The 22,833-nt window shown below is 49.9% G+C and overlaps 9 protein-coding genes across 9 annotated transcripts; 4 read left to right on the forward strand and 5 right to left on the reverse strand.

Moving 5' to 3' along the window:
- Window positions 1–339: 339 nt before the first annotated feature.
- On the reverse strand, window positions 340–2,508 carry ACHE_60139A (putative RNA binding protein MSSP-2; the record flags this gene model as incomplete). The annotated part of the gene is made up of 6 exons (XM_043281280.1): window positions 340–672; window positions 751–1,027; window positions 1,086–1,180; window positions 1,243–1,332; window positions 1,387–1,477; window positions 1,535–2,508. The coding sequence occupies 6 exons, from the start codon at window positions 2,506–2,508 to the stop codon at window positions 340–342; spliced, it is 1,860 nt and encodes a 619-aa protein (XP_043138775.1).
- Window positions 2,509–3,481: 973 nt separating this feature from the next.
- Window positions 3,482–4,717, reverse strand: ACHE_60140A (uncharacterized protein; the record flags this gene model as incomplete). The annotated part of the gene is made up of 3 exons (XM_043281281.1): window positions 3,482–4,216; window positions 4,283–4,473; window positions 4,555–4,717. 3 exons carry the CDS (start codon window positions 4,715–4,717, stop codon window positions 3,482–3,484), a joined length of 1,089 nt encoding a protein of 362 aa, XP_043138776.1.
- Window positions 4,718–5,251: 534 nt separating this feature from the next.
- On the forward strand, window positions 5,252–6,244 carry ACHE_60141S (uncharacterized protein; the record flags this gene model as incomplete). The annotated part of the gene is made up of 3 exons (XM_043281282.1): window positions 5,252–5,419; window positions 5,476–6,096; window positions 6,146–6,244. The coding sequence occupies 3 exons, from the start codon at window positions 5,252–5,254 to the stop codon at window positions 6,242–6,244; spliced, it is 888 nt and encodes a 295-aa protein (XP_043138777.1).
- A 443-nt stretch (window positions 6,245–6,687) lies between these two features.
- ACHE_60142S (putative carboxylesterase) lies at window positions 6,688–8,440 on the forward strand (the record flags this gene model as incomplete). Its single annotated transcript, XM_043281283.1, has 4 exons — window positions 6,688–6,854; window positions 6,908–7,186; window positions 7,235–7,772; window positions 7,826–8,440. The coding sequence occupies 4 exons, from the start codon at window positions 6,688–6,690 to the stop codon at window positions 8,438–8,440; spliced, it is 1,599 nt and encodes a 532-aa protein (XP_043138778.1).
- A 529-nt stretch (window positions 8,441–8,969) lies between these two features.
- ACHE_60143S (MFS transporter) lies at window positions 8,970–10,690 on the forward strand (the record flags this gene model as incomplete). The annotated part of the gene is made up of 5 exons (XM_043281284.1): window positions 8,970–9,080; window positions 9,131–9,151; window positions 9,208–9,265; window positions 9,315–9,374; window positions 9,423–10,690. The coding sequence occupies 5 exons, from the start codon at window positions 8,970–8,972 to the stop codon at window positions 10,688–10,690; spliced, it is 1,518 nt and encodes a 505-aa protein (XP_043138779.1).
- Window positions 10,691–10,995: 305 nt separating this feature from the next.
- Window positions 10,996–12,307, reverse strand: ACHE_60144A (serine/threonine-protein phosphatase; the record flags this gene model as incomplete). The annotated part of the gene is made up of 6 exons (XM_043281285.1): window positions 10,996–11,068; window positions 11,124–11,196; window positions 11,249–11,782; window positions 11,836–11,941; window positions 12,024–12,065; window positions 12,146–12,307. 6 exons carry the CDS (start codon window positions 12,305–12,307, stop codon window positions 10,996–10,998), a joined length of 990 nt encoding a protein of 329 aa, XP_043138780.1.
- A 558-nt stretch (window positions 12,308–12,865) lies between these two features.
- On the reverse strand, window positions 12,866–13,978 carry ACHE_60145A (proteasome inhibitor PI31 family protein; the record flags this gene model as incomplete). The annotated part of the gene is made up of 2 exons (XM_043281287.1): window positions 12,866–13,728; window positions 13,792–13,978. The coding sequence occupies 2 exons, from the start codon at window positions 13,976–13,978 to the stop codon at window positions 12,866–12,868; spliced, it is 1,050 nt and encodes a 349-aa protein (XP_043138781.1).
- A 1,533-nt stretch (window positions 13,979–15,511) lies between these two features.
- ACHE_60146A (acyl-CoA dehydrogenase family protein) lies at window positions 15,512–17,148 on the reverse strand (the record flags this gene model as incomplete). The annotated part of the gene is made up of 3 exons (XM_043281288.1): window positions 15,512–16,217; window positions 16,263–16,488; window positions 16,542–17,148. 3 exons carry the CDS (start codon window positions 17,146–17,148, stop codon window positions 15,512–15,514), a joined length of 1,539 nt encoding a protein of 512 aa, XP_043138782.1.
- A 1,009-nt stretch (window positions 17,149–18,157) lies between these two features.
- Window positions 18,158–20,051, forward strand: ACHE_60147S (adenosine deaminase family protein; the record flags this gene model as incomplete). Its single annotated transcript, XM_043281289.1, has 4 exons — window positions 18,158–18,311; window positions 18,362–19,234; window positions 19,283–19,800; window positions 19,857–20,051. The coding sequence occupies 4 exons, from the start codon at window positions 18,158–18,160 to the stop codon at window positions 20,049–20,051; spliced, it is 1,740 nt and encodes a 579-aa protein (XP_043138783.1).
- Between the last annotated feature and the right edge of the window lie 2,782 nt (window positions 20,052–22,833).

Raw genomic sequence — 22,833 nt, forward strand, 5'->3', positions numbered from 1 at the left:
CAATAGACAGATAAAGAACAAGATATCTCCTTCAATATCTTCTCCGACAGCCCCATTAGTCGATAATAATGGTGATCAATGTCAAACAAAGTCAATGGCAACAGGAAATCAGATTTGAAAACAACTTCAGACAACACAAAGAAGAAATCGGCTCACAAGAAACATAAGGCAAATGTCACGCTCAAGAATATATGACTGGAATACTGCTGTTATCATAAATCGGGTAAAAAGCAGCATCTTTCCCTGTGTAGGAACGAACTCATGCACAACGGGAGAAGCAGCTAACATATAAATACGGAATGCTGACTGGAAGGTATAATGACATAGAAAAGAGTCGATTCAGATAAGCGAACGGGGCGAACACACAATAACTTCCTCACGGGAGGAGGACGGCGACGCGGACCCAGACCTGGTGTGCTGCTTTTGAGGGCTGCATGATTCGGACTTGGACTGCGATTTTGATTGGGAACACGGAGTGCTCGGAAGGACGGATTTACCAGAGCCAGCGGGAATGTTGTCGGACAACCCGTTACCGTTCACAGAAGGCAGCCGTCCGCGGTAGACAGGGGTATCTTCGAGGGCATTAGGACTGTTGCGTGTCGACCGAGGATTGAACCGTGTGCCGCTCGCGGGGTTTTTCACCAGAGCGCAGCTGCTTTTCTTATCAGTACACTTAATGTCCAGATGTCAGACATTTCCGTATACGTACGACGGGGAAATTGAAGTTGCGGGAGTCCAAGTGGAACCTACTCCAAGTGGCGATGTATAACTCAGCTGGGAGTTAGGGCTGATATGAGAAGCGGTTTGCCGGAGACGATGCAACGAAGGTGACGGGGTGGAACCCTGGACAACCTCGACCGAGTAACTATACTCTCCAGCACGATAGGCACGGCGTTCGTTGCTCTGATGTTTCAACATCTTCTGGGCCTTCGTGTCTGCGAAGCGAAGAAGCAACTTGACGCCGTCCCCCGCAACCACGTTATGGAATTCGCCCAACACTTTCTCTGCAATTTCTCGTGTCTCAAAACTAGTGACAGTGTTAGCTCACCGAGCATGCCCTGAATAACCGGGTGGATGGTACCTACCGTGCAAAACCGACTTCCTTGCTCACTCCGGTCTTTTCGTCACGGCTGATCTTTTCGGAAACAACGCGGTATGGTTCGAAATGATTGCGAAGGTCCTTCAAGAGGCATTTCCAGGTTAGCTCATAAGCAATGTTCGATTGGATCTTTGTTCGCTTACCGCTTCGGTCCAGTCAATCGGAAGGTTGGTGCAGTAGATGTTGGTTGACATTTTGTCTTCCAGGTCTTTGAGCCGTGAATTACGGGATTTCTTTGAATCACGTCAGCACGGTCGACAGGAAAAGGAGCCATTGGGTATTCTTACCTGAGCGAAGCTAGCTTGGTATCCGAGATAGAAAAAGCCTCGAATGCAGTTTTCGCAAGATTCGAAATTGAAGTACTGGACAAAGCCGAAACTGCAAGCCTGGAATCAGCATTATGTAGAGAAAGGAACTGGCAAAATGTATACATACCCTTTGCAGAGACCGGAGTCCAAGTCCACGATTGCTTTGCAGCGGTCAATCTTTCCAAAACGAGATGCGTAATCGTGCAGCATCTCATCCGTAGTCTCAGGGAGAAAACCACGAATGTAGACGTTGGTGATGCCCTCACGATTCTCGAGACATTTAGCCAGGGTCATCTCCGAAGGATTGGTCCACATGGCAGGGACGGCCCGTGGGATCGACGGCTCTTGTTGCGTCAACGCCTCGAGATCCTGCAAGGCATAACCAGTTGGAGTCTTCATCATCTGCAATGGCAGACAAGCTGGACCCAATTGCTGAGGAATGCTGTATGGATAGTTCGGGATGTTGGAACCTTCCACACTGGGAACAGTAGAGTTGGCGTAGTACTCTGGCTGGGCTTCAGAGGACGCTGGAGCAGATGTCTTGCTTTCCTCACTGGAGCTCCAGGAGGTCTTCTTTTGGCCCGTCTGGTCCTGGACCTCACCGTTGACCAAATATGGGAGAGGATACCCCGGAATAGCCCCCGGGACGACGGAGCAGCCAGGGTTCACGCTTGGGTACATTCCAGTAGACAGGTATGGAAATTGGCCCAATTGCTCGTGTCCAGGAAGAGTAGGAGCAAAAGAAGGGACTTGGGGCATGCCATTGAACAAGGGTCCGTTGGCAAGGGCTCCGTTGGGAAGATAAACAAATTGACCATTGTACATCGTACGAGGTCCAGAGAGATCGAAAGGAGCAACTGCCATAGGTACGTTGCCTTTCATGGGACCGATCTTGGCACCTGGACGCTGGTTGTGGAGGCTGAGACCAGCGAAGAGGTGTGGGAGGGTCTGTCCGTTGGCATCACGATTGTTGACAGGTGGGATCTGCTGGTAACCCGGAGTGTACGGAGCGTGGTTCTCATTCGGGAACTGTCCAGGTTGGCCATTAGAAGCCGGGACGGAATCAGTGGAGGCAGTCTGCTGCTGAGTCGGGAGTTGCATGGTTGCAGTCCTAAATAGAGGATCTTCCTAATGGTTAGCCATGTGCTCAAAGGAAGTGCCAATTGAGATCTGCAACTCGACAGAAAAGGCCACAAGAACAATTTGTGACAGGGTTATCAAGATGGAGCTAGCAGGGCTTAGAGACAGGGTTCAGAGACAAACGAGACGTACCTCGAAAAGACCGGATGGAATAGCAGACGCTCCAACGAGCACGGAGAACGACTGTCTTGGTCTGTCAATAACAACCCAGAGACAGGATAGCCAGATGGGCTCAGAGAGACAAGGTCATCAACTTACTTAGTGCCGAGAGAAGTACCACAGGGGGATAGCCAGCAAAAGCGAGGTACCTTGGACCCAGGCAGTCGAACCTCCTGACAGGAGAACAAGGATTTCGAAAAAGAACGAGAGCAAGAGCTCGATGATGAGAATAGACAATATGGCCTCGAAGAAGTTTAAAAGAGACAGAATGAGCAGCAAACGCAGCTCTGGCATCAATGGAGATGATAGATAGGGAAAAGAAGACGAATGGGGGAAGGGATACGATGGGAAGAGGTTGAAGAGAGGAAAAAAGAGAAGAGGAAGAGGATGGGAGAGAAGACGGAAGAAGAAGGGCTTTTAGAGGGCCGAAGACGGCAGGCATGATGGACAGAAGGCAGGAGCCTCCTGTCCAAGTTGGGAAGGAGGGAGGCTCTTCGGTTGTTGACTACCAGGCAGTCGCTCGTTTGGGAAGGTGCGAGGGTCGGACCCAAAATGAACGCAGAACACAACAGTAGATAATACAATGGGAACTCGCCAATTCACTTCGCTCTTTAGCTCGGAGGAATATTAATAATAGTCTAACATTGGATGAGGTTTTCGTAAATGTGCAAGACGTTGCTATTCACTGTTCACTATTTACCATCCCAAGGTACTATAGAAGGAAATGCACATATTAGATCAGATAATTTGCATTATTCGTAGTTTGTAATTCGTACTACTGGGATTTCTCCTGTAACCACTTGTATACAATGGAGAAGTCCTTGCCTCGGTGTGCTTCTTCGACATCATTGTACACTCTCTGGGCCTCGTCACCCAGAACGAGCGGAGTACCAGACTCTTTTGCAGCCGTGAGTGCCAGACGCAAGTCCTTGTGCATCAAGCTGATCCCGAAACCACCTTCGTATCCACGTGATGCTGCTGCAGTCTCGACCACCCCGGGAACAGGATTGTTCACTTCTGTTGGCCAGCAACGGCCTGTAGAGGAGTTGATCATATCAGCCAGTGTCTTTGGATCGAGACCCCAGCGAACTCCAAGGTTCATAGCTTCTGCAGCAGCGATATTGTTGATTCCAAGAATGTAATTGTTGGCGAGTTTCCCCGAGACGCCAGCTCCTGGTCCACCAAGGTGCCAGGCTTTCTTTCCCATCAGCAACAGGACCGATTGTACCCGCTCTACGAGCTCCCCATCTGTCGAGCATGCACCGAACATGAAAGACAACGTGCCAGCACGAGCTCCCACTACTCCTCCGGACATGGGTGCGTCGACGAAGCGTCCTGCGCTTACTGTATGAATTGCATTTGCAACTTCCTTAGTCGAAACCGGATCGATCGTGGACGTGTCGATGAACAATCGCTCTTTCTCGAGGGCTGGAAGGTCACCGGGTTTCAGAATCGAGTGGAAGACGTTTTTAACGTGCTGAGGTTCTGGAAGGCTGGTAATCGTCACTGTCTGCCCGTAGAGTACAGGTTAGAACCTCCCAGGCAGCCGTGCAATCCGTAGATGAAGCGCACTCACAGACTTCTCAGCCACCTCTCTTGCACAACCCGCGATTTCGACCTTGTAAGCGTCTTCCGCAACACCGGCACTCTTCGCAGTCTCGCGTGCTTCCTTCACAAATCTCTCCATCACGCCTTCATTCACATCACGGATGACCAGCGTATCTGCTGCAGGAATCTTAGCCCGCAGGTTCTTAGCCATGTTGTATCCTGGAAGAAGCTGACGTTAGACTCTAGCAAACGGTAGCTGTGGACCAATGTCCCGCGTATAATTGAGAGCATGAAACACACCCATCTGCCCTAACCCAATAAAACCCCAGCTAGCATCCAGTTTCAAAGTCGTCGAGAAAGCTCTCGAGAGCAAAGCTGGCGACTGCGTGCGGAGAACCGAACATAGCGGCTTGGAAGCATGTAAGCGTCGAAACGGAAGAGATAACCCAGACGAAAGACTCATTGTGACGACCTAGCGAAGTCCGTTCGAGAATGTAGAGGGGAAAGAAGTATGAGACGAGTGGAGACCGGTAGACACAGAAAACCAGCAGTGAGGGAGTATATATACCGGCTCCAGCATGGTTCTCTGAGCCTCCCGAGGGTTATGCTAACCGCAGTTATCCGACGCCAGCCCGAATGCGCGTCTAGTGAAGGAAGCGCTGCAGACGGCATTTGCTGCTTGACCAGATCGGGTAACAAGTTCTCCGCAGTGCGGGGAAAGCGGATAGAGGAATGTCACGTGCTATTCCTAGAGATCAAGCTTCAGGCACAAAGGCATCAAGACTGCATCGGATCTCAGTGTGGAAAGACCAGCTCACTCTGCACTCTATAGTATTGTCTCACAATTACTCTAATGAACGATTCACCTCCCCTGGTAATGCCCTAGAAAAAGTGCACTATCTTCAGTGGTCCAATGATCGGTGGTCCAGTACCTCCGACGCCGACCGCCACCAGAATATTGTAGCTCCCTCCAACCAGACAGATCTCACTGCGCAATATGATGGACACCAGTGCTACGTCAAGCATTCCAAGAAAGAATACGAACCAGCAGTCCTCAGCTGACACTGACAGTGAAGCAGAGGATGTCTTCCATGATGCCCGATTCCCCGCTGAAGAAGAAGCCGTGAGCTGCAAGCCCCTCACACGTCCTACTCTCATCCATGCAGTATGCTGAATGCTGAATGCTGAATGCTGAATGCTGACACATAAGTGATACTATAGCGTCTCCTAGAAGAGTCTCAGGCAATTAAATCGGAGGCTAATAAGCTGTTTACGTCTGCGTGCTACGACCAAGCGATATCCTGTTACGACCGTGCCCTCGCGTCGTGCCCGAACTATCTCGATTACGAAGTTGCGGTTCTCCGGAGTAATATCAGCGCGTGCTATCTGAAATTGGGGGACTGGAAGGCAGCGGTCGATTCTGCAACGGCATGTCTTCATTGTTTGGACCGGGTGATCCCGCCCTTCGCACAGCAGGATACGGATAAGTCGAAAGGGAAGGAATCTGCCGAGCCCCAAGAAGATGCCGTGGTTGAGATTTCTGGAGACGATGAAGAGGCAGAGAAAGAAGAATTAGGCCGGTTGCGGAAGATTGATGAACAAAAGCGCGATGTCGCACGGATACGAGGCAAAGCTCTCATGCGACGCGCTAAAGCACGGTCCCAACAAAGCAACTGGGCAAATCTTCAAGGAGCAGAAGAGGACTACAAAACACTTGCTGCGATGGATAATCTGCCCCCAGATGACAAACGGGTTGTTCAGAAGGCTCTTCGGGAGCTTCCTGCGAGGATAAATCAGGCTCGGGAGAAGGAGATGTCGGAGATGATGGGCAAACTGAAGGATGTAAGTCAGTCAGACTCGTCAATCTTGGGTCGCATAGCTAACTTTGCAGTTGGGAAATGGTATTCTCAAACCGTTTGGGCTGTCAACGGACAACTTCAACTTCGTTCAAGATCCAAAGACGGGTAGTTACAGCATGAACTTCCAGTGACGGCGTATTGGTTATATCTGCATCTGATTCCATGCAAGAATGAGTTTCTATAGAACACGAATAATGCTTGCCTTACTGCATATCAACCTCTTGCCCCATGGCGCGTGGATAAATCCCCCGAACATCCAGCTTCCAATATTTAAGATCATCAGCTTTTTATTGTAAGGACTCTAAATACAAATCGGGTTACCGGTGCCTCCGTATCTCTATAGCTACTATGATCCTCCGTACTCCTACATAGTACATCAATACCCCACGGTGGGGCCAAGTTACGCTTCCGATACATATCGGAAATCCCCCTGGGCCCTTCCATAACCATGGCTCCTATTCAACGGTTAAATACCCAAAGGGGACCATACAATTGTCCAATTGTCCTTTCCCTCAACTGCTAGTTCAACATCCAATCTTTCTCCTTATAACGTATCACTTCACAGGGTACGAGCATGGCAGCAATTCTGAAAACGGCCGCACTGGGAGAGATCCAAGGCAAAGATGCAAATGGTGTCACCCAATATCTTGGAATTAAATACGCGACTCTAAAGAACAGACTCGCAGATGCAGAAATCGTCGAGAGCCGCGATGGCGATATACTCGACGCAACCAAAGACGGGTACGTCTAACCCTGTTCTACTGTTGGATATATCACTAACCTGAACCTGACAGACCAACTGCCATCTCCCCTCTATTCGGCTGTGATTTAGAACTCAGCGCAATTCAGCACACCCTTCCCAAAAAGGAACTCCAGCAATCAGAAGTGGACTGTCTGAATCTGAACATCGCTGTTCCTGCTGGTACCACTGCATCTTCGAAGCTTCCAGTCTTTGTTTTTATTCACGGCGGAGGTCTTATGATCGGTGCCAATTCGTGGCCCCAGTTTGATTATGCGCGGTTTGTCCGGTTGTCAGTGGAGAAAAAGCTGCCTGTTGTTGCTGTTTCGATCAAGTAGGACTCGGCTGCCATTGTTTGAGGGATATTCACTGACATTTGAAGCTACCGACTGGGCGCTTTTGGCTTCTTAACTTCAGACGAACTCCGCAAAGCAGGCTACAATGCCAATAACGGTCTCCGGGACCAAAGAGTTGCACTAGAATGGGTACAGAAGCACATCCAAGACTTTGGAGGTGACCCGGACAATGTGATTGTATCAGGCGAGAGCGCTGGCGCGGCATCGGTGACATACCATCTGCACTCCGAGAAACCACTCTTCAAACGCGCCATCGTCATGAGCGGGAGTTTCTTCCTTATCCCAGCTTTACCGTACGACGTGCACGAGGAGAACTACCAACAGGCAATAACGGCACTGGGTTTGACGAATGCGACCCCAGAAGAAAGAATCCATGTCCTGCTGGAGACACCCGGTCAGGACCTCATTGGCAAGCTCCCCCCGTCTGTTCGGTTTGTACCTGCGTTGGACGGTAACATCGTACCTTCTGGTGTTACCCATGCGCAAGTTGGTGATAAGGGGGGCAATATGCCCAGGGGAAAGACCTGGTGTGACAGCTTACTCGTGGGAGACACGCAGATGGATGTAAGTTACACACACCCCTGCCCGCGATCCGACAGCCCTGCTAACAACACCAGGCAAGCATTATGGCACTCCTAATCCCCCACACGAAACAAGGCTGCGCAAGCAAGTTCACCAATGCCATCAACACCGTCCTATCCTCTCACCCGACCATAGCACAGCAAATCCTGGACAAATACAACATCAACCCCAACCAGCCCGACGAAGAAGCCTTCCCCGCAATCCTCAACTACCTTAACGACGTCCTCTTCTTCGCAGCCACGCTGACACTAGCACGCGGCTGGCCCGGAACTGCATACGTATACTACTTCAACGAGGGTAACCCCTGGGACGGACCATGGAAGAATCGTGCCTCTCACATCCTGGACGTGGCATATCTATTCCAGAATTTCCGGGAGTTTCTCACACCAGAGCAAAAGAGCGTCGGAACCGCTTTCGCGGAGGACACATTCAAATACTGTCACGGGATCGCACCATGGTCCGCGATAAAGCCCGGCGAGGCGACAACCGGCTTCACAGCGCGGACATACGGGCCTAGTGCGGACAATCGCATTGCTGAACAGGTCACGGAGGTGTACGGTGAAGCGAGTCAGCGCAGGTCTATTCTTTTCAACTATGATGAGGTGTCTTTGGGTGATTTGGTGAGGGTTTTTGTGGCTTTCACGTCGTAGCTGTAGAATGGCATTAGGCCCTGATATTAGGCACCTTGCATAGAACAGATTTACATACTAGCCGTCGATCTCGCGGACGCGCATCTATCAGAAGAAACATACCAGAATGTGAGCAGCGCCGGCAATGGGACGAGGCCCGGAAATCACTCATAACTCGTCAAAATATGAAAGAGATCACGTCCTGCTAGATCATTTTCGCTTAGACAATAATATATAGAGTACAGAGTACAATTCACTGCACTTCCGCGGGAAACCCGTACCGTCAATTTCTCAATCGACCTTCTTCTTTCGGTCTCTGCGATCTCCGTCGCTTACCCAAAACGGATAAAAAACATCATCGTGAAATCCGACTCGGGACCCGCGGGCACCGATTGTCCTATACATTTCAATCTTTTCATTTTCATTCTTTCCAGTGCTCGTTTTTGATATTTATATGTCGTGTTTAAGCATTCTGCTTGAATTTTCATGGTTTCTTCATCTTGTTACCTACGATTAGTGTCTTTTGTATAGATACTAGCGCCGTCATAACATGGTGGCGACATGGCTTACTCCCGGTAAGGGCAAGAAACGTCCTGCTATGCTGTACTGGCGAGCACACAAGAATTATATTCTGTTTGTCGTTGCGTTTGCAGTTTTCACGGTATGTCGAATATTATTTCCGGTCTGGACTGTGCTAACAATGGTGTCTAGGATATGTTTTTGTATGGAATGGTATGTCCACTACTATGCAGAGAACGAGTAGATGTATGAAGTACTGATCTGTATAGATTGTTCCTGTGGCACCTACAGCTCTTCAGAATAGAGTTGGGCTTGACGCTGATCAGCGTATGCATCTATACCCGTGCAGTAGCTGTATGCATGCTAACAACCGCAGAACAACAATGGACATCGATTCTACTAGCACTCTACGGAGCGTCTCTTCTCGCTACTTCTCGTGAGTGACGCTAAGCACACTACTACGAAGTCATACTAACAAAACCAGCATTAACCGGCTACCTAGCTGACCGGATCCAATCCCGCCAATGGCCCCTGCTCTTCGGCCTCGTTGCCCTCGCCATCTCCACGGCCCTGCTCTGCATAGGCACAAGCCTGGGTCTCTGGATTGCCGGGCGTATTCTCCAGGGTGCCTCAACAGCAGTCGTCTGGACAGCCGGTCTCGCCTTGCTCGCGGATACCATGGACTCGCAGACCCTGGGTCAATCAATGGGGTATGTGGGCATGGCGATGACATTGGGACTTATGTGCGGGCCGCTGATTGGAGGCGTGCTTTATCAGAAAGGGGGGTATTATAGTGTGTATGGGCTGGCGTTTGGGTTGATTGGGGTTGATATCCTGGCGCGGGTGGTTATGATTGAGAGAAAAGATGCGATTCCTTGGTTCAAGGCAGAAGAAGTGTCGTTGTCAGAGGATCAAGGCCAGGAACGTGTCTCAGCCGAAAAGCCACCAAGCAACAACATCGCACCCAGATCAATCGCACCAACACCCGAACCAGAGGCGACAACGCAAGCAGCAGCAGCACCACCGCCACCACCAACACCATCAGCCCGCCGCTTCGGCCGCCTGCGCACGCTCCTTAACTCCTCGCGCTTGATGGTCTCCATTTGGACATACCTGATAGTCTCCCTCGCTGTAACATCCTTCGACAGCGTACTCCCGCTTTTCGTCGAAGAAACCTTCCTCTGGAAACAAACGGCCCAGGGCCTAATCTTCATCGCCATCTCAGTGCCCTCCTTCCTCGACCCCGTCGTCGGCTGGATCGTCGACAAATGGCCCTTAGCAGGCCGGTTTGTGTGTTCGGGCGCGTTGTTCGCGTCAGTGCCCATATTGGTTTGTCTGCGGTTTGTCGATGAGAATACCATCGGCGATAAGGTGTTGTTGTGTGCGCTGCTGGCGCTCGCGGGACTCTGTGTGGCGTGTCTTATGCCGCCGGTTATGGTGGAGGTGTCGTGTGTTGTGAATGAGAAGGAGGCTGCTGCGCCGAATGTTTTTGGGGAGGGGGGTGCGATGGCGTTGGCGTATGGGGTCTTGAACTCTGCGTGGGCGGCGGGGAGTATTATTGGGCCCTTTTTTGCGGGGTTTATTCGTGATGATGCTGGTTGGGGTACGATGGCTTGGGCGTTGTCGATTCTTACGGGTGTGACTGGGGTGCCGGTGTTGATGTTCCTGGGTGGGTTTATTGGGAAGAAGAGGGTTAAGAAAGCTTCTAATGAGCAGGAGCAAGAGTGGGAGCAGGAGCAGGAGCAGGCATAAACTTATGTGTCATGACTGGTAATGATATTGAATAGATTAGACTAATGTATATAATTCCACTCCATAAAGAAGTCCAAAGTCGTGTACCTTGTACTCTGGTCCATATGGGCAATGCAATGGGACAGTTGTCATTCTATTACAAGAGAAGCAAGCGGAACTCTTTTATTTTCATGAATGGTATCAACAAATACGGACATACAATTAGAATGGCAACCTGCCACGTGCATGCATTCCCGATTCCAGGAGCCCTATCGAAGGGTGAGAACCTCAACTGGCTAGAGGAGAAAGCGAGTTCGTTTATCGGATCACAGGAAATAGTCAGGGGTGCGTCGCGAGACCATGGGTTCACCCGCACGAGGGCTGGGATCGAATTGCAAGCTATCGAAGTCAGAGGATTGACAGATTGACAATGGGATTTTGTCAGAGGACATACAATGTATACTTGAGATGCTCGTCAATTTCCATAATTGCGGCTTGGTTACCGCAGCGGTAACAGTAGTTAGGAGCTAAATAGATTAGCGATGAATTCTGACCGCTGGCCGACAGCGCAGAGCATACCTGAGAAAATCGTGACCACGTTTCTATCCTGCGACCAGTTATAACCTTCCATCACCAGCTGGTGTGCTCGTGCAACCAGAGTCAAGCCATTGTTATGATTAAATGCCTCCGAGATATCCTGCCCGAATGTGTATCCAGCACCTCGGGGAGAAATGCCCCAGCCGCACCGGTCGTCGGGGTCACTCCACAGCAAGTCACACATGGGTCCCTCGTGGGGAACTTCTTGAATGCGATCGAGGGAACGAATGTTGTCGAGAGTGTCGATCGAGGGACTCAGACCGCCGTGAAGGCAGAAAATCTGGTTCTCGATAAGGGCGGTGAGGGGGAGGTAATCGAAGAGGTCGGTGAAGTATTTCCAGACATTGGCGTTGCCGTATTTGCGCAAGCACTCGTCGTAAAAACCGTAGACTTGTGTGATCTGGCGGGATTCGTGATTTCCTCGGAGAATGGTGATACGCTGGGGGTAACGGATCTTAAGACAGACAAGGAGAGTGACCGTCTCCACAGAGTAGTAACCACGGTCGACGTAGTCACCTGGTCAGGATCAGTATACAGCTCCGTATAAGCCTTGAGAAACATATAAATACCCATAAAGAGATAGTTTGTGTCGGGATTAGGGCCTCCAATACGGAACAGTTCCATTAAGTCATGGAACTGACCGTGTATATCACCGCAGACCGTCACTGGGCATTTCTGGCACGTGTCAGCTTCAATTTCAACCAGGGCATTCCTAGCGCCCATAACTAAGAACAGAACAGAAACAGGAATAGCATACCACTGGCTGAACGTTTGACTCTTCTTGCAATACTTCTCTTGCCTGCAAATAAATCCCGATCGATCAATACTGATGTCCCATGACCATATATTGCAACTCTAGATGAGAACAGCAAAACCCACCCGATCACACAGCCTCCGCACATCTTCCTCTGCGAGTTGTTTGCAGGTCATCAAGCTCTCAATCCAGCCATCGAGTGTCGGTATAGACCCGGGGTCGGTTATCGGCGAGAGGTGGTGAGGTTCGGGCGACCGCGCCGTATCGATTTCCATGGTGGTATCCATTGAGAATGCACAATTAATTGACGAATATGGCAAATTAGAGCGGTAGTGGACAAGTCTTCGAGATTCACTTGAGCAGTTGGTTTGGAGGGAGGAAATGAGGAGGAGGGGCGGAAAACTGGGAGGGGGATTTTGTTTTTCCTTTTTCGCGATACAGGATTACCCAGAGGGGTGATCTCCAAAAGACAATGTCCAAAAGAGAGAGGACCTGTCGCTCAGAATGCGATGGAATGGATGGGGATATCAGAGATAGCAATGGGATGGACTTGGGGCTGGGATAAGGGGATGGAGTTGAAGTGATGGTGGTGGTGGTGGTGGTGGTGTGCGAAGGGAGCGTGAGAGGTTCTGCTGGCCGCGTCTGGTTGGCCCGCCCGCTCTTTGGGTGTGAAGTTGGGCTGAGGCACTAGCCACACGCCACTTTTTTTCTACTATTATGTATTGTGTTTTATATTACGGAGTACGGATACAGGATGCACAATACAAATTACTATGTATATCACTAGAACCACCATATCAATTTGTACTGCTATCCGCGCTACTGTACGCATGCTAGCCGCGCGCTTAAATGATGTCACCGCCAAACCCGCCAAATCCTCCGCCCGAACCGCGTCCAGATGGTCCTCGTCCACTACCAAAGGGAGGTCCCCCAGGCCCAACAGGGTCATATCGCGACCCCGGGGGTGCCTGGGGATCATAACCCTGTCCATTGCGACGGCCACCAAACAAGTCATCGAAAGTCGGGTGCATTCCGCCGCCCCCGCCCCCTCCGAGTCCGGGGCCAACGCCGCCTCGTAAAGGATCATTCGGGCCTAGTCCAGGAGGATACAAGTCCCTGTCCCCATAGCCTCCCAGATTTCCACCCCCTGTAGGCCAGCCGCGAGGTGGTCTGTAAATTTCAAACTCATCTTCGAAGCCCGGGGGAGCAAAATCTCCAGCGGGTGTTGGTCGACGAGGGCCTGCTGCCAGGGGGTCGTCAAATGGATACGGACGTGCAGGTTGGGGCTGAGTATCGTCCCGCAACGGGTCGTACTGCGGTGGCCTCTCCTGTTGTGTTTCTCGCAAGCTCTGAGTAGTATCTTCATATCCTTCCTTGTACAACCCGGGCGCCAGTTTCTGAATCACACTGATTTTGAATAGTCCTATCAAATCGTCCAACCGAGACGTTGAAATGAATACTTCTTTTAACGCGTTTGTGAGATCTGCCGTAGAGGCTAACGGAAGCGAAGATGCGGAGATGTAGTCTTTCACGGGGATATCAAAGGACGTGGTCCGGTCATCACCTAGGGCCAAGGCATACACCAGCGCATTATTTCCTATCCGGCTAATCTTGAGTAGATACTGCATCGACGATTGTGAATGGGCATATCGGAAGGCGTAGTTGTCGTTAACGTTCCATTCTGTCGGGAGCGACGAGCTTTCCGATTCTACGATTCGAGGAGATGAGTTAGCCCGTGCATATTAAGCACCAGTAAGATAGAGTTGCAAACCTAGAGTGTGCTCTTCGCCCAGTCCAACAAGCCTGAAGCCAACAGCGATCATACAAGCATGACCGACGAGAGCAACAGCTTCATATGGGTTCTTGAGAGTCGGCTGCTCGCCGCCATCTCTGCGCAACGCGCTGGTCGCGATGCCGACAATGTTGTCGGCGCTGAGAGAATCTGCATTTCCTGCCATATTTCTGCGATGTTGTTTGATGGCGAAGAAGTTGCGGGGAATGTCATCCAAAGTATCGACGTCAGCGGAGATCGGCCAAATGATAATCCTAATCGTGTCTGATCCACCAGGCAAAAAATGCAAACAGAGCTACTTTCCGCATTGGGACAACTGGATATCCTTTGTCCTCCCTTCCATTCTATGTTCAAGCCTCTTCCCAAGTGCTACTACCACCATAATTTTGAAGCCAGTAAACTATACTACTTTTATGGTTTTCATGGTCTCTTGCTCCTACACATATGTCTATATCTCGATTCCTGATTGGGGTAAACGCCGGTGAGCTAACCATCACACATACATTGCGCGCTGCTTAAATATTTTCTAACTTGCCCTATATCCAGAGTACACTAGTCCAAATTAAATTACCGCTCTCTAAACATTCGATACAAATACTTTGCTCATGCTGAATTACTATATCATCTTGGCTATCGCACGCAGTATCAGAAATGAGGGAGTATCTCCGGAACACTTCAGCATCAGAATGACATCGAAAAAGCCACATGGTTTAGCTGCCTGTTCAAACCCATGGTAACTCAATGAATCACAACTACTGACAACTACTGGACAGAATTGTCCTCCACCAGCAATTCTCTCCTCCAGCTTTTTCAATCACCATAAATCACCATATTTTTGCCCATCATGATTCCCCCAACAACGCGACCATTCCACTGTCCAAAAAATGGCCTCCTGGAACCTCTGCGCGAGGAACGGGAAGATTTCTTGTGCTCTGGCTTGTTCAAGAATAAAGCTACGAAGCGCGTTTCCAGAGGCATATCGGATCGCATGGGCGCTGTCTTGCGTGAGGTTCGCAAGAGCATGGTAGCAAGCAACCGCTCATTCATCAACATTTGGCCAGAGTAATCAACGATCAGGAAGTGTCACGAAAGATGGCATTTCGCAAAATGGTCCACGCGCTGCCTACACTGGAAGACAAGCTTAACGAGTTCGAGGCCTAATATAATCGATTCTATCCCGCGGAGCAGATCAAAGCTAAAGATCTGGATGAAGTGGGCTATTGGCTGCCTCTTGATGGTGCCAAGAAGAAGAAGTTTTTGTGCTTCTGACGGTGAGGGCGAACGAATTGGAACTGTCGATACTGTAATTATCGATGGCGATGGGAATGACACTGAGCCTTTTACGGACGATGAAGACGACAAGAACGAGGATAGGGACTAGAGTCCGGGCCAGCAGTAGATGAGTGCAGTATATATATTAATACCCATGGCATGATATATTGCTAGCATTGCTATTGCTATATGATCAATGCAGGTTATGCTAGTTCAAATAATAACACATTACATTTCTATTTCATTGGTATCAAAGTCGCAATCAGAACATGTACTTTTTTTGCAGCTCCAACTAGGGTTATGCCGATCATTTCTAGAAACAAGGTTGCATAAAAATAACAATACCATTATTTCCTATACAATCCTGTGCCGTACTATTTACTAGAAACAATAAACAACAATAATAACAAATTAAACGTCCAGAAGGCTACAGCATAGCCTTCGGGAACTTCTTCATAGCCTGTCTGACACCCAAATCCGCCAAAATCTCCTCCGTTCCACCCAGAATCGCATCAAACTTGTACGTCCGATGGAACATCTCAATCACCTTGCCCATACCCGTCTGCGTGATACCACGACCACCAAAGATATTCGTCGCATGGTCAGCAATTTCCTGCGCGGAGTGCGTGGCAAAGGACTTGAGGAGACCGATCGGACCGCCAAGGTTGCTAGCTTGCTCGGCGTAGGTCATGTTACACATCTGGTAGGCAATAGATTCGAGCCAAGCCTGATTTGATTCGCAGAGAGAGATCATGCGGGCCAGTTTCTGGCGCATGACGGGTTGTTCGACGAGTTTCTTGCCGAAGACGATGCGCTGGTTGCACCATTTCAGACACTCCTCGACGACGGTCATCGACATGCGCACCACGCCGCAGACCATCATGAAGCGCTCGTGGTTGAAGTTGCTCATGATCACGATGAAGCCCTTGTGTTCTTCGCCGAGGAGGTGGTCGGCGGGGACCTTGACGTTGTCGAATTGCACGTAGGCTGTGCCGGCTGCGGTGGAGTAGGAGGTTTTGATTTGCTTGGTTTCGACGTTGTCGTCGCGGGGGATCAGGAGGACTGAGAAGCCTTTTTCGGTGCGGCAGCCAGTTACGAAGTAGTCGGCGAACATGCCGTTTGTGATCCATTTCCTGGGTCGTTAGCTTCTGTCGCCTAGAGAGATAGAGTTAACATACTTGGTGCCGTTGACAATGTAGTGCTTTCCGTCAGGGGTCTTGGTTGCCGTAGTCTTGAGACCAGCGACATCGCTACCAGCAAAAGCTTCCGTGATGGCCAAGCACATCTTCTTCTTTCCAGACAAGACTTCCTCGGTGATGCGCTCACGAAGAGGAACATTCCGCAGCCACTGCTGAACAGCCGTCAAACTGATAGCCATACCAGCCATGTTCCCATCTTGGAAGCCTGCTATTGTCAGTATCCGCATTCCATCAACGAACAAAGAAATTGAGTCTCACCTCTCGCATTAGCCCTGACCAACTCCTGCGCAATCACCAAATCATGCAAATAATCAAACTCCTCCGGCTGAACCGCACCCCCCAACAACGTCCGCCCATGCAAATGCTTACCAGGCCCAAGCCTCATCGCCAACACATTCGTCTCCGCCATCCGATCAATCAACCCCTGACTAATATACGTCCCATCCTTCTCCTTCTCCTGCGCCTCGGGCGTAATATACCGATCCGTAAACTCGCGCACAGCCCTCTGCAACCGCCTATGACTCTCCTTGTAGTACGGGCTTTTGAACTGCTTCCGTAGCCACAGGGGCTCCGCATACGGGACCTCGCTCAAGCTGCCCGGCTCGGGGGTGTGGATTTGGGGAGTCTCGCCGGCGACGGTGCCGATGCAGAGGGTGTCCTTGTACTTGTCGAGGACTTCCTGGCGATGCAGGTTGTAGAAGTCGGAGGTGGCATCTTTGCCGGCGACTTGTTGCAGAACGACGCTACCGCCTGGGTGGGCGTCGAGGAAGTCGGTTAGGTCGTAGACGCGGTGGTCGATGATACACCAGACGGCGTCGTCGGTGTTGCGCTGGGCGACTTCGTCGCGGGTGAATGTTTTGGCCATTTTGCTTCTTCTTCTCTTTGGGTATTAGGGATAGTATAGATGAGAAGCTGTTCAATTAGAGAGTAGGTATATATAAAAAGTATAGATACAAAAGCCAATGAAGACTTGCAAATAACAAATCGGGGAGTGCCAAGGTTTGCGGAGGAGGAGCTTCCATATCCGGAAATAGCCGCGGCCCGAGGGTATCCCATAGTAAACAGGGTGTACAGAGTGCTACTACGGAGCAGAATGTGAATAGGGCAAGACAGGCCATGGCTATGAGTCTACGGAGTACATGCTGACTACTGGTGCCTGCCAGAGTCGCTCAACGTTAGCATACAAGTACACAGTACTGAAAAATCGAGCAATGAACAAGACACGAACTTCTAAGAACTAAGGTCGACCTTTATATATATCCTCGGATCGAACAGATCACATCTCCTCGGTCTATAACCCCATACAAACCAGCCAAGAAGCCCAAACAAACATTCCACTATTACTCAGCCAGCCACCCCCATTATTCAAGCTGAACTTCTGACTCGCAAATGCAAAAGTCGGTCTCAGCCCAGTCAGGGGAAAGAAAACAATTAATCTTTATCCACCCCAATAGTCTGTTTACTGATTTCCCTATAGGGCGGCAACTATTGAACTTAGGTCGCATCGGCTGTGCGTTCCCGAGTCCACGGAGAATAACCCTCCAATGCGCATCGCAATATCACAAGGGATGGTGCAAGGGATTGTCCGGAACTGGAGTCGTATCCTGCGTACTCTGTACTATGCAACGATGTCTCAGAAACACGGGGCACATTGGGGAATGAAGAGCTATGAGGAAACAGAATGCTGATCGAGCGATGCTCGTGTGACAACTGCGAGAGCGCGCCGGGCCGGCCCTTACAGTTGATCTTCTAGATTAGCGGGGATCGCATATGAGGACTAGTGCTCTGTAAATGAATATATCTATCGTAGCATGCCCCGGGGGTCTTCGTAAGAACGTGAACCATAACAAGTTGAAGATCTTCGCCCCAGCACCATGCGTCTTCTCTCGATCCTCGGGGTAGCGACTTTATCCCTCTCCGCCTCTGCGGCACTTGTCGAAGGAGAGCCAGATGTCAACAGCACCCTGGTGCAGCAGCACCTGAGGGACCGCCAGAAGTTGATCACTCTGGAAAAGACGCATCGACAAGGTTGGTTCTCATCGTCCAAGCTCTGTGTGCACCAAGGCTAACAGCCATAGATCACCTTTTCCGCCAGAATCTCTCCCCAACCGCCCGGGAAGCGGACCAAATCGTCGAAGCAATCCGCCAGTACGAAATCGACAACTACTGGCGCATTCCCGCTCCACCACAAGATGCAGAAGAAGAGCAATTCGCCGGCGAGATGTTCCCCCGTGCCCGGGACCGCATCGCCAACACCACTCTCTGGCAGGTAGTCAGGCGCATGCCCAAGGGTTCCCTGCTGCACGCGCACTTGTCAGCCATGCTGCCGTACGAGAAGATCGTCAGGACGATTCTCGACACGGAGGGGATGGTAATTTCCGCATCTCAGCCAATTGATAGCAAGGAGGCTAGATTTAATGCTAGCATCACCTTTGCGCATGTTAACACCACACTCCCGACTAACGAGACCTCGATCAGCGATTCGCACTACGTCCCTGATACACAGGTTCCGATTAAGCAGGCTGCTGATAACTTCCCTGGTGGCGTGGAAGGTTTCCTCGATTTCATCAAGGAGAAGACCACCGTCCCGCCGGAGGAGTCTCAGCGTCATGAACTTGGTGTCGATGAGGTCTGGAGACGATTCCAGGCTTGTTTTGGGCCAGCTGATACACTTATTCAGTATGAACCTGTTGTCAGAGCTTTCTACAAGCAGCTGTTCACGGATCTGGTGAATGATGGTATCAACTGGGTTGAGATTCGCAGTGGTGGATCGAGTGGGAAGCTCGTCCACGACGGCGCTGAAGATATTGACCCTGACCTGGACGTCTGGTGGGATGTGCTGCTTGACGAAGTCAACAAGTTCAAGGCGACCGAGAAGGGTCAGAACTTCTGGGGTGTCCGGGTTATCTGGTCGGACGCGCGTGGCAAGGATCGGGCGAAGATCACGAGAAGTATGTCAAGTTCATCAATCGCTGGAAGCAAATCACTGACACGGACAGGCATGAAAATCGCTCTCGAGCGCAAGCAGAAATTCCCCGAACTCTTCAGCGGCTACGACCTCGTCGCCCAAGAAGATCTCGGTCGCCCCCTTTCCGATCTCGCACCAGAGCTCGTCTGGTTCCGCGAACAAACCGAGAAACTCAACCTCACGATTCCGTACTTCTTCCACGCCGGAGAGACACTTGGAGACGGAAACTCAACGGATAACAACCTGTTCGACGCTGTTCTCTTCAACTCCCGCCGGATCGGTCACGGCTTCTCCTTGTACAAGCACCCGAACTTGATCCGGCAGGTAGTTGAGCAGGATATCATGGTTGAAGTCTGCCCCATTTCCAATGAAGTGCTTCGTCTGAACACGGACATCCTGCACCACCCGCTGCCCGCTATGATTGCGCATGGTATTCCCACTGCAATCAGCAATGATGATCCGGCTATTCTGGGTCAGGATGTCGCAGGTTTGAGCTATGACTTTTATGAAGCCATCCAAGGTTTTGACAATCTTGGTCTTGCTGGTTTGGTGAGATTTTTTTTTCTATCCCTCAATGTGTCTTTCAGTTTACTAACGAATAACAGGGCGCCTTGGCTCAGAACAGTCTGCGGTGGTCAAACTTTGAAGACCAGTCCAATGAGGACTGGGTGCGAGACGTTGACAGTGCAGAGTATGGCAATGGTGTCAAGGCCGAGTACATCCGCAACTGGAACGACCAGTGGGAGGAGTTCTGCGCTTGGATTGTGAAGGAGTTTGGAAGCAAGTATCCGACTTCTTAAGTGGAGCGATCGTATTGAACTACATACAGGAGTTCAGGTGATGAGATGAGAGGAATATGAATACGATAATTGTAAGATTATAATACAAGACATGATAACAACCAAAGCAAACGCAAACGCAAGTCTGGATACGATAAAGAAACAAAGGAAAGATATTCTTACCTTCTCGATTCTCGTGCCCGGAAATGTCCTCTTGGAAAAAAGTACTGTATGGTGGTCTGTAATGCGTCCGCAACGTCGCTGTTGTCGGCACGCTCCAATGCGCCGCGCGCAGTGTCCGTATAGTAGATCGTCATGATCTCTGGTATCTGGGGGAACTGTCGTTGACTTCTTGTCAACCATGGTCATTCACTCGTTCGTCGAGCTGGAATCAATCGTGAATTGCAGACGTGAGCCCGGTAGCACGCCTCGTATTCGCTGTGGCCAACTGGCTGAAGAGTAAGTTGGCATTAGCAATTATTCAACTTCATCTGAAATTTTATTAGGGAGACCAACCCAATCGTAGCCCAAGGGAGTTTTCTTCCGACGCTAATCGTTCACTAGACCCTTGATGTCAGCACTGTTGTTCTAGGTATAAATCATATCCAGACAGTGCGTGAAGCAAAGCAAAACAAGAACAGAAACATGTTGACCCTCAGATGAGAGTTGGAGGGAGAGGGAGAGGAAGAAAGAGAAGAGGAAGAAAGAAGAAAGAAGAAAGTGAAAAAGTGGTGGATCATGTGATGCACGCCCCTTTTTGAAGCGGGGTCTCGGATCGTAGCTCAAAAGGGAAATCGGGAGTAGATTATTCCGGACTAAACGAGGTCTAACGTAATCCACGGCCGAGTGACGAATTTTCGCCTCGCCCACTATGTTTTTGAAGGCTTTCAACCACCAATGCCATTAAATTTGACTATTAACTAGTTGAATATATAGTTATTTATTAGGACAATTTCGTATTGTATGTCCAATGGTCCCACAGCCACTACAGCGTGATGGAGCTCGCTGACGAGGCCTAGGTGTAGAATCGCCAATATCCTCATTAAGCTGCAAACCAAGCTGCTGAGTTCGATTTTCACCTTCCTGTACTGATAAAAGTAAATCATTCCCTAGACTAGCATGTCTCCTTGCCTTCTTTCTAGTCTTCCGCTCATTCTCGGCCTCTAAAACCTTGATTCGCTCATGAAGAAGAACATTCATACTCATTTGCATCTGTGCAGTCTTCTCAAGATGATGAATATGAGACATTGGGCTGCTGGAAAGCTTGCGATTTCTTGAATTAAGGCTTCTTTGCAAGCTGTGGATCTTGTGATCAAGCTGGCGAGGATTCTGAGGTGTTTGAAAAGCAGATGATATTGAAGCTTCAACAAGTGGTGGTGTTGGTGTATGAAGTTGAAAAGTTATCTTTTCAAGAACCCTGTCTTGATCAAGCGGCTTAAGACCAGCTCCTGCAAAGCCGCTGCCGATATTCTGTTTATTAAAGACCTTTTCTCGTGCAGAAGGATATAGATGCAGGAAATCCTCCTTGTCAATGTGGTTATTTCCAGCAACCATCAATTCCTCAACCAGGGGCTGCAGTTGAATCTTGTGTACGATCACGAAGTAAAATCTGCGCCATTCCACGTAGGTATTCAGGCCGAATTGAAAAGCCTCGTCTATCTGCATTGAGCAGACTCTTTACAAGAACTTCCTCTTCAAGAGCTGTCAATTTATGACCACTGGCACGTGTTTCTGCACGTGGTTTTCTTCCTTTAAGTCGACGGCGAAGAGTAGCCTCAGATACACCAAATATCTCAGCAGCTTTCAATATTTGATTTTTTTGTTTTTATATGCAGAAATAGCCATTTGCATGCTATTTTCTTGGGATAAAGGCATTTTGAAGGATATGGTAGGAAAAGATGAAGAGTATCGACGCGTCGTTAGTGGGTGAGGCGAAAATTCGTCACTCGGCCGTGTGACGAACACGGCCGTGGATTACGTTATATGAAGACCAGCTGAAAGTAGAGTTATGTATATTGCCTAACCAACGTATGTGCGCATACGCAGCTGGTTGAGTGCTTAATCTACTATATGTGTGCGCACATCGACTATAAGAATCTCCTGACCTCGCTATTCGGGCCAACCATATATTCGTTGATTCTTATCACTTTTTATCCCCACTAGTTAGCTCTTCGCCAAGACATGCGGTCATGCTTAGCCCTACTTCTACTCCGAAGAGAGAGAAGCAAGTAAAGAAGGAAGACTGAGAGAAGTTAATGAGAATAGACGAAAGATAGAAAGAGAGATATATATAAAACATGGTACCGGTCTTTGGCGTAGTCTACTCAACCCGTAAGAGGCAGCCGTGGTTGCCTCGGCTATCCTCCAATGTGTCTCATTCGTAACTCGGTCTGGTGAGTCAGTCGTGATCATTCAAGTAAGCTCGGCGGTCGTAATCGTTAGGCATCTGGGTATCGTCTGGCGGTCGCTCCTCCTTCCATCCTCCCATCCTCCCATCCTTCCCTGCTTCCCTCGGTTTCCTCCCATTCCTTCCCTTCCTTTCCCGTTTCCCTCCTTTAGTTCGCGCTGTCTCGGGTTCAAACTCGTTCTGATAGTCGTAGTCGCTGGCTTGCGTCGGGGTATCGAGGCCTGGCAGCTGAGTTAGACCGTACGGCCAAATGGTACCATGATTAGTAGTTGTTTGCGAGAAGTGATATATAAACATGTTTAGCTTAGAATAGAGAATATTACAAAGGCCTAAAAGAGAAGAGACCAAAGTAGTTACCGTGAAACCAGACTATCACCAATTCTAAGCGCCAGACTG

This window comes from Aspergillus chevalieri, chromosome 6 (assembly GCF_016861735.1).
Source record: "Aspergillus chevalieri M1 DNA, chromosome 6, nearly complete sequence".
NCBI classification, from domain to species: domain Eukaryota; kingdom Fungi; phylum Ascomycota; class Eurotiomycetes; order Eurotiales; family Aspergillaceae; genus Aspergillus; species Aspergillus chevalieri.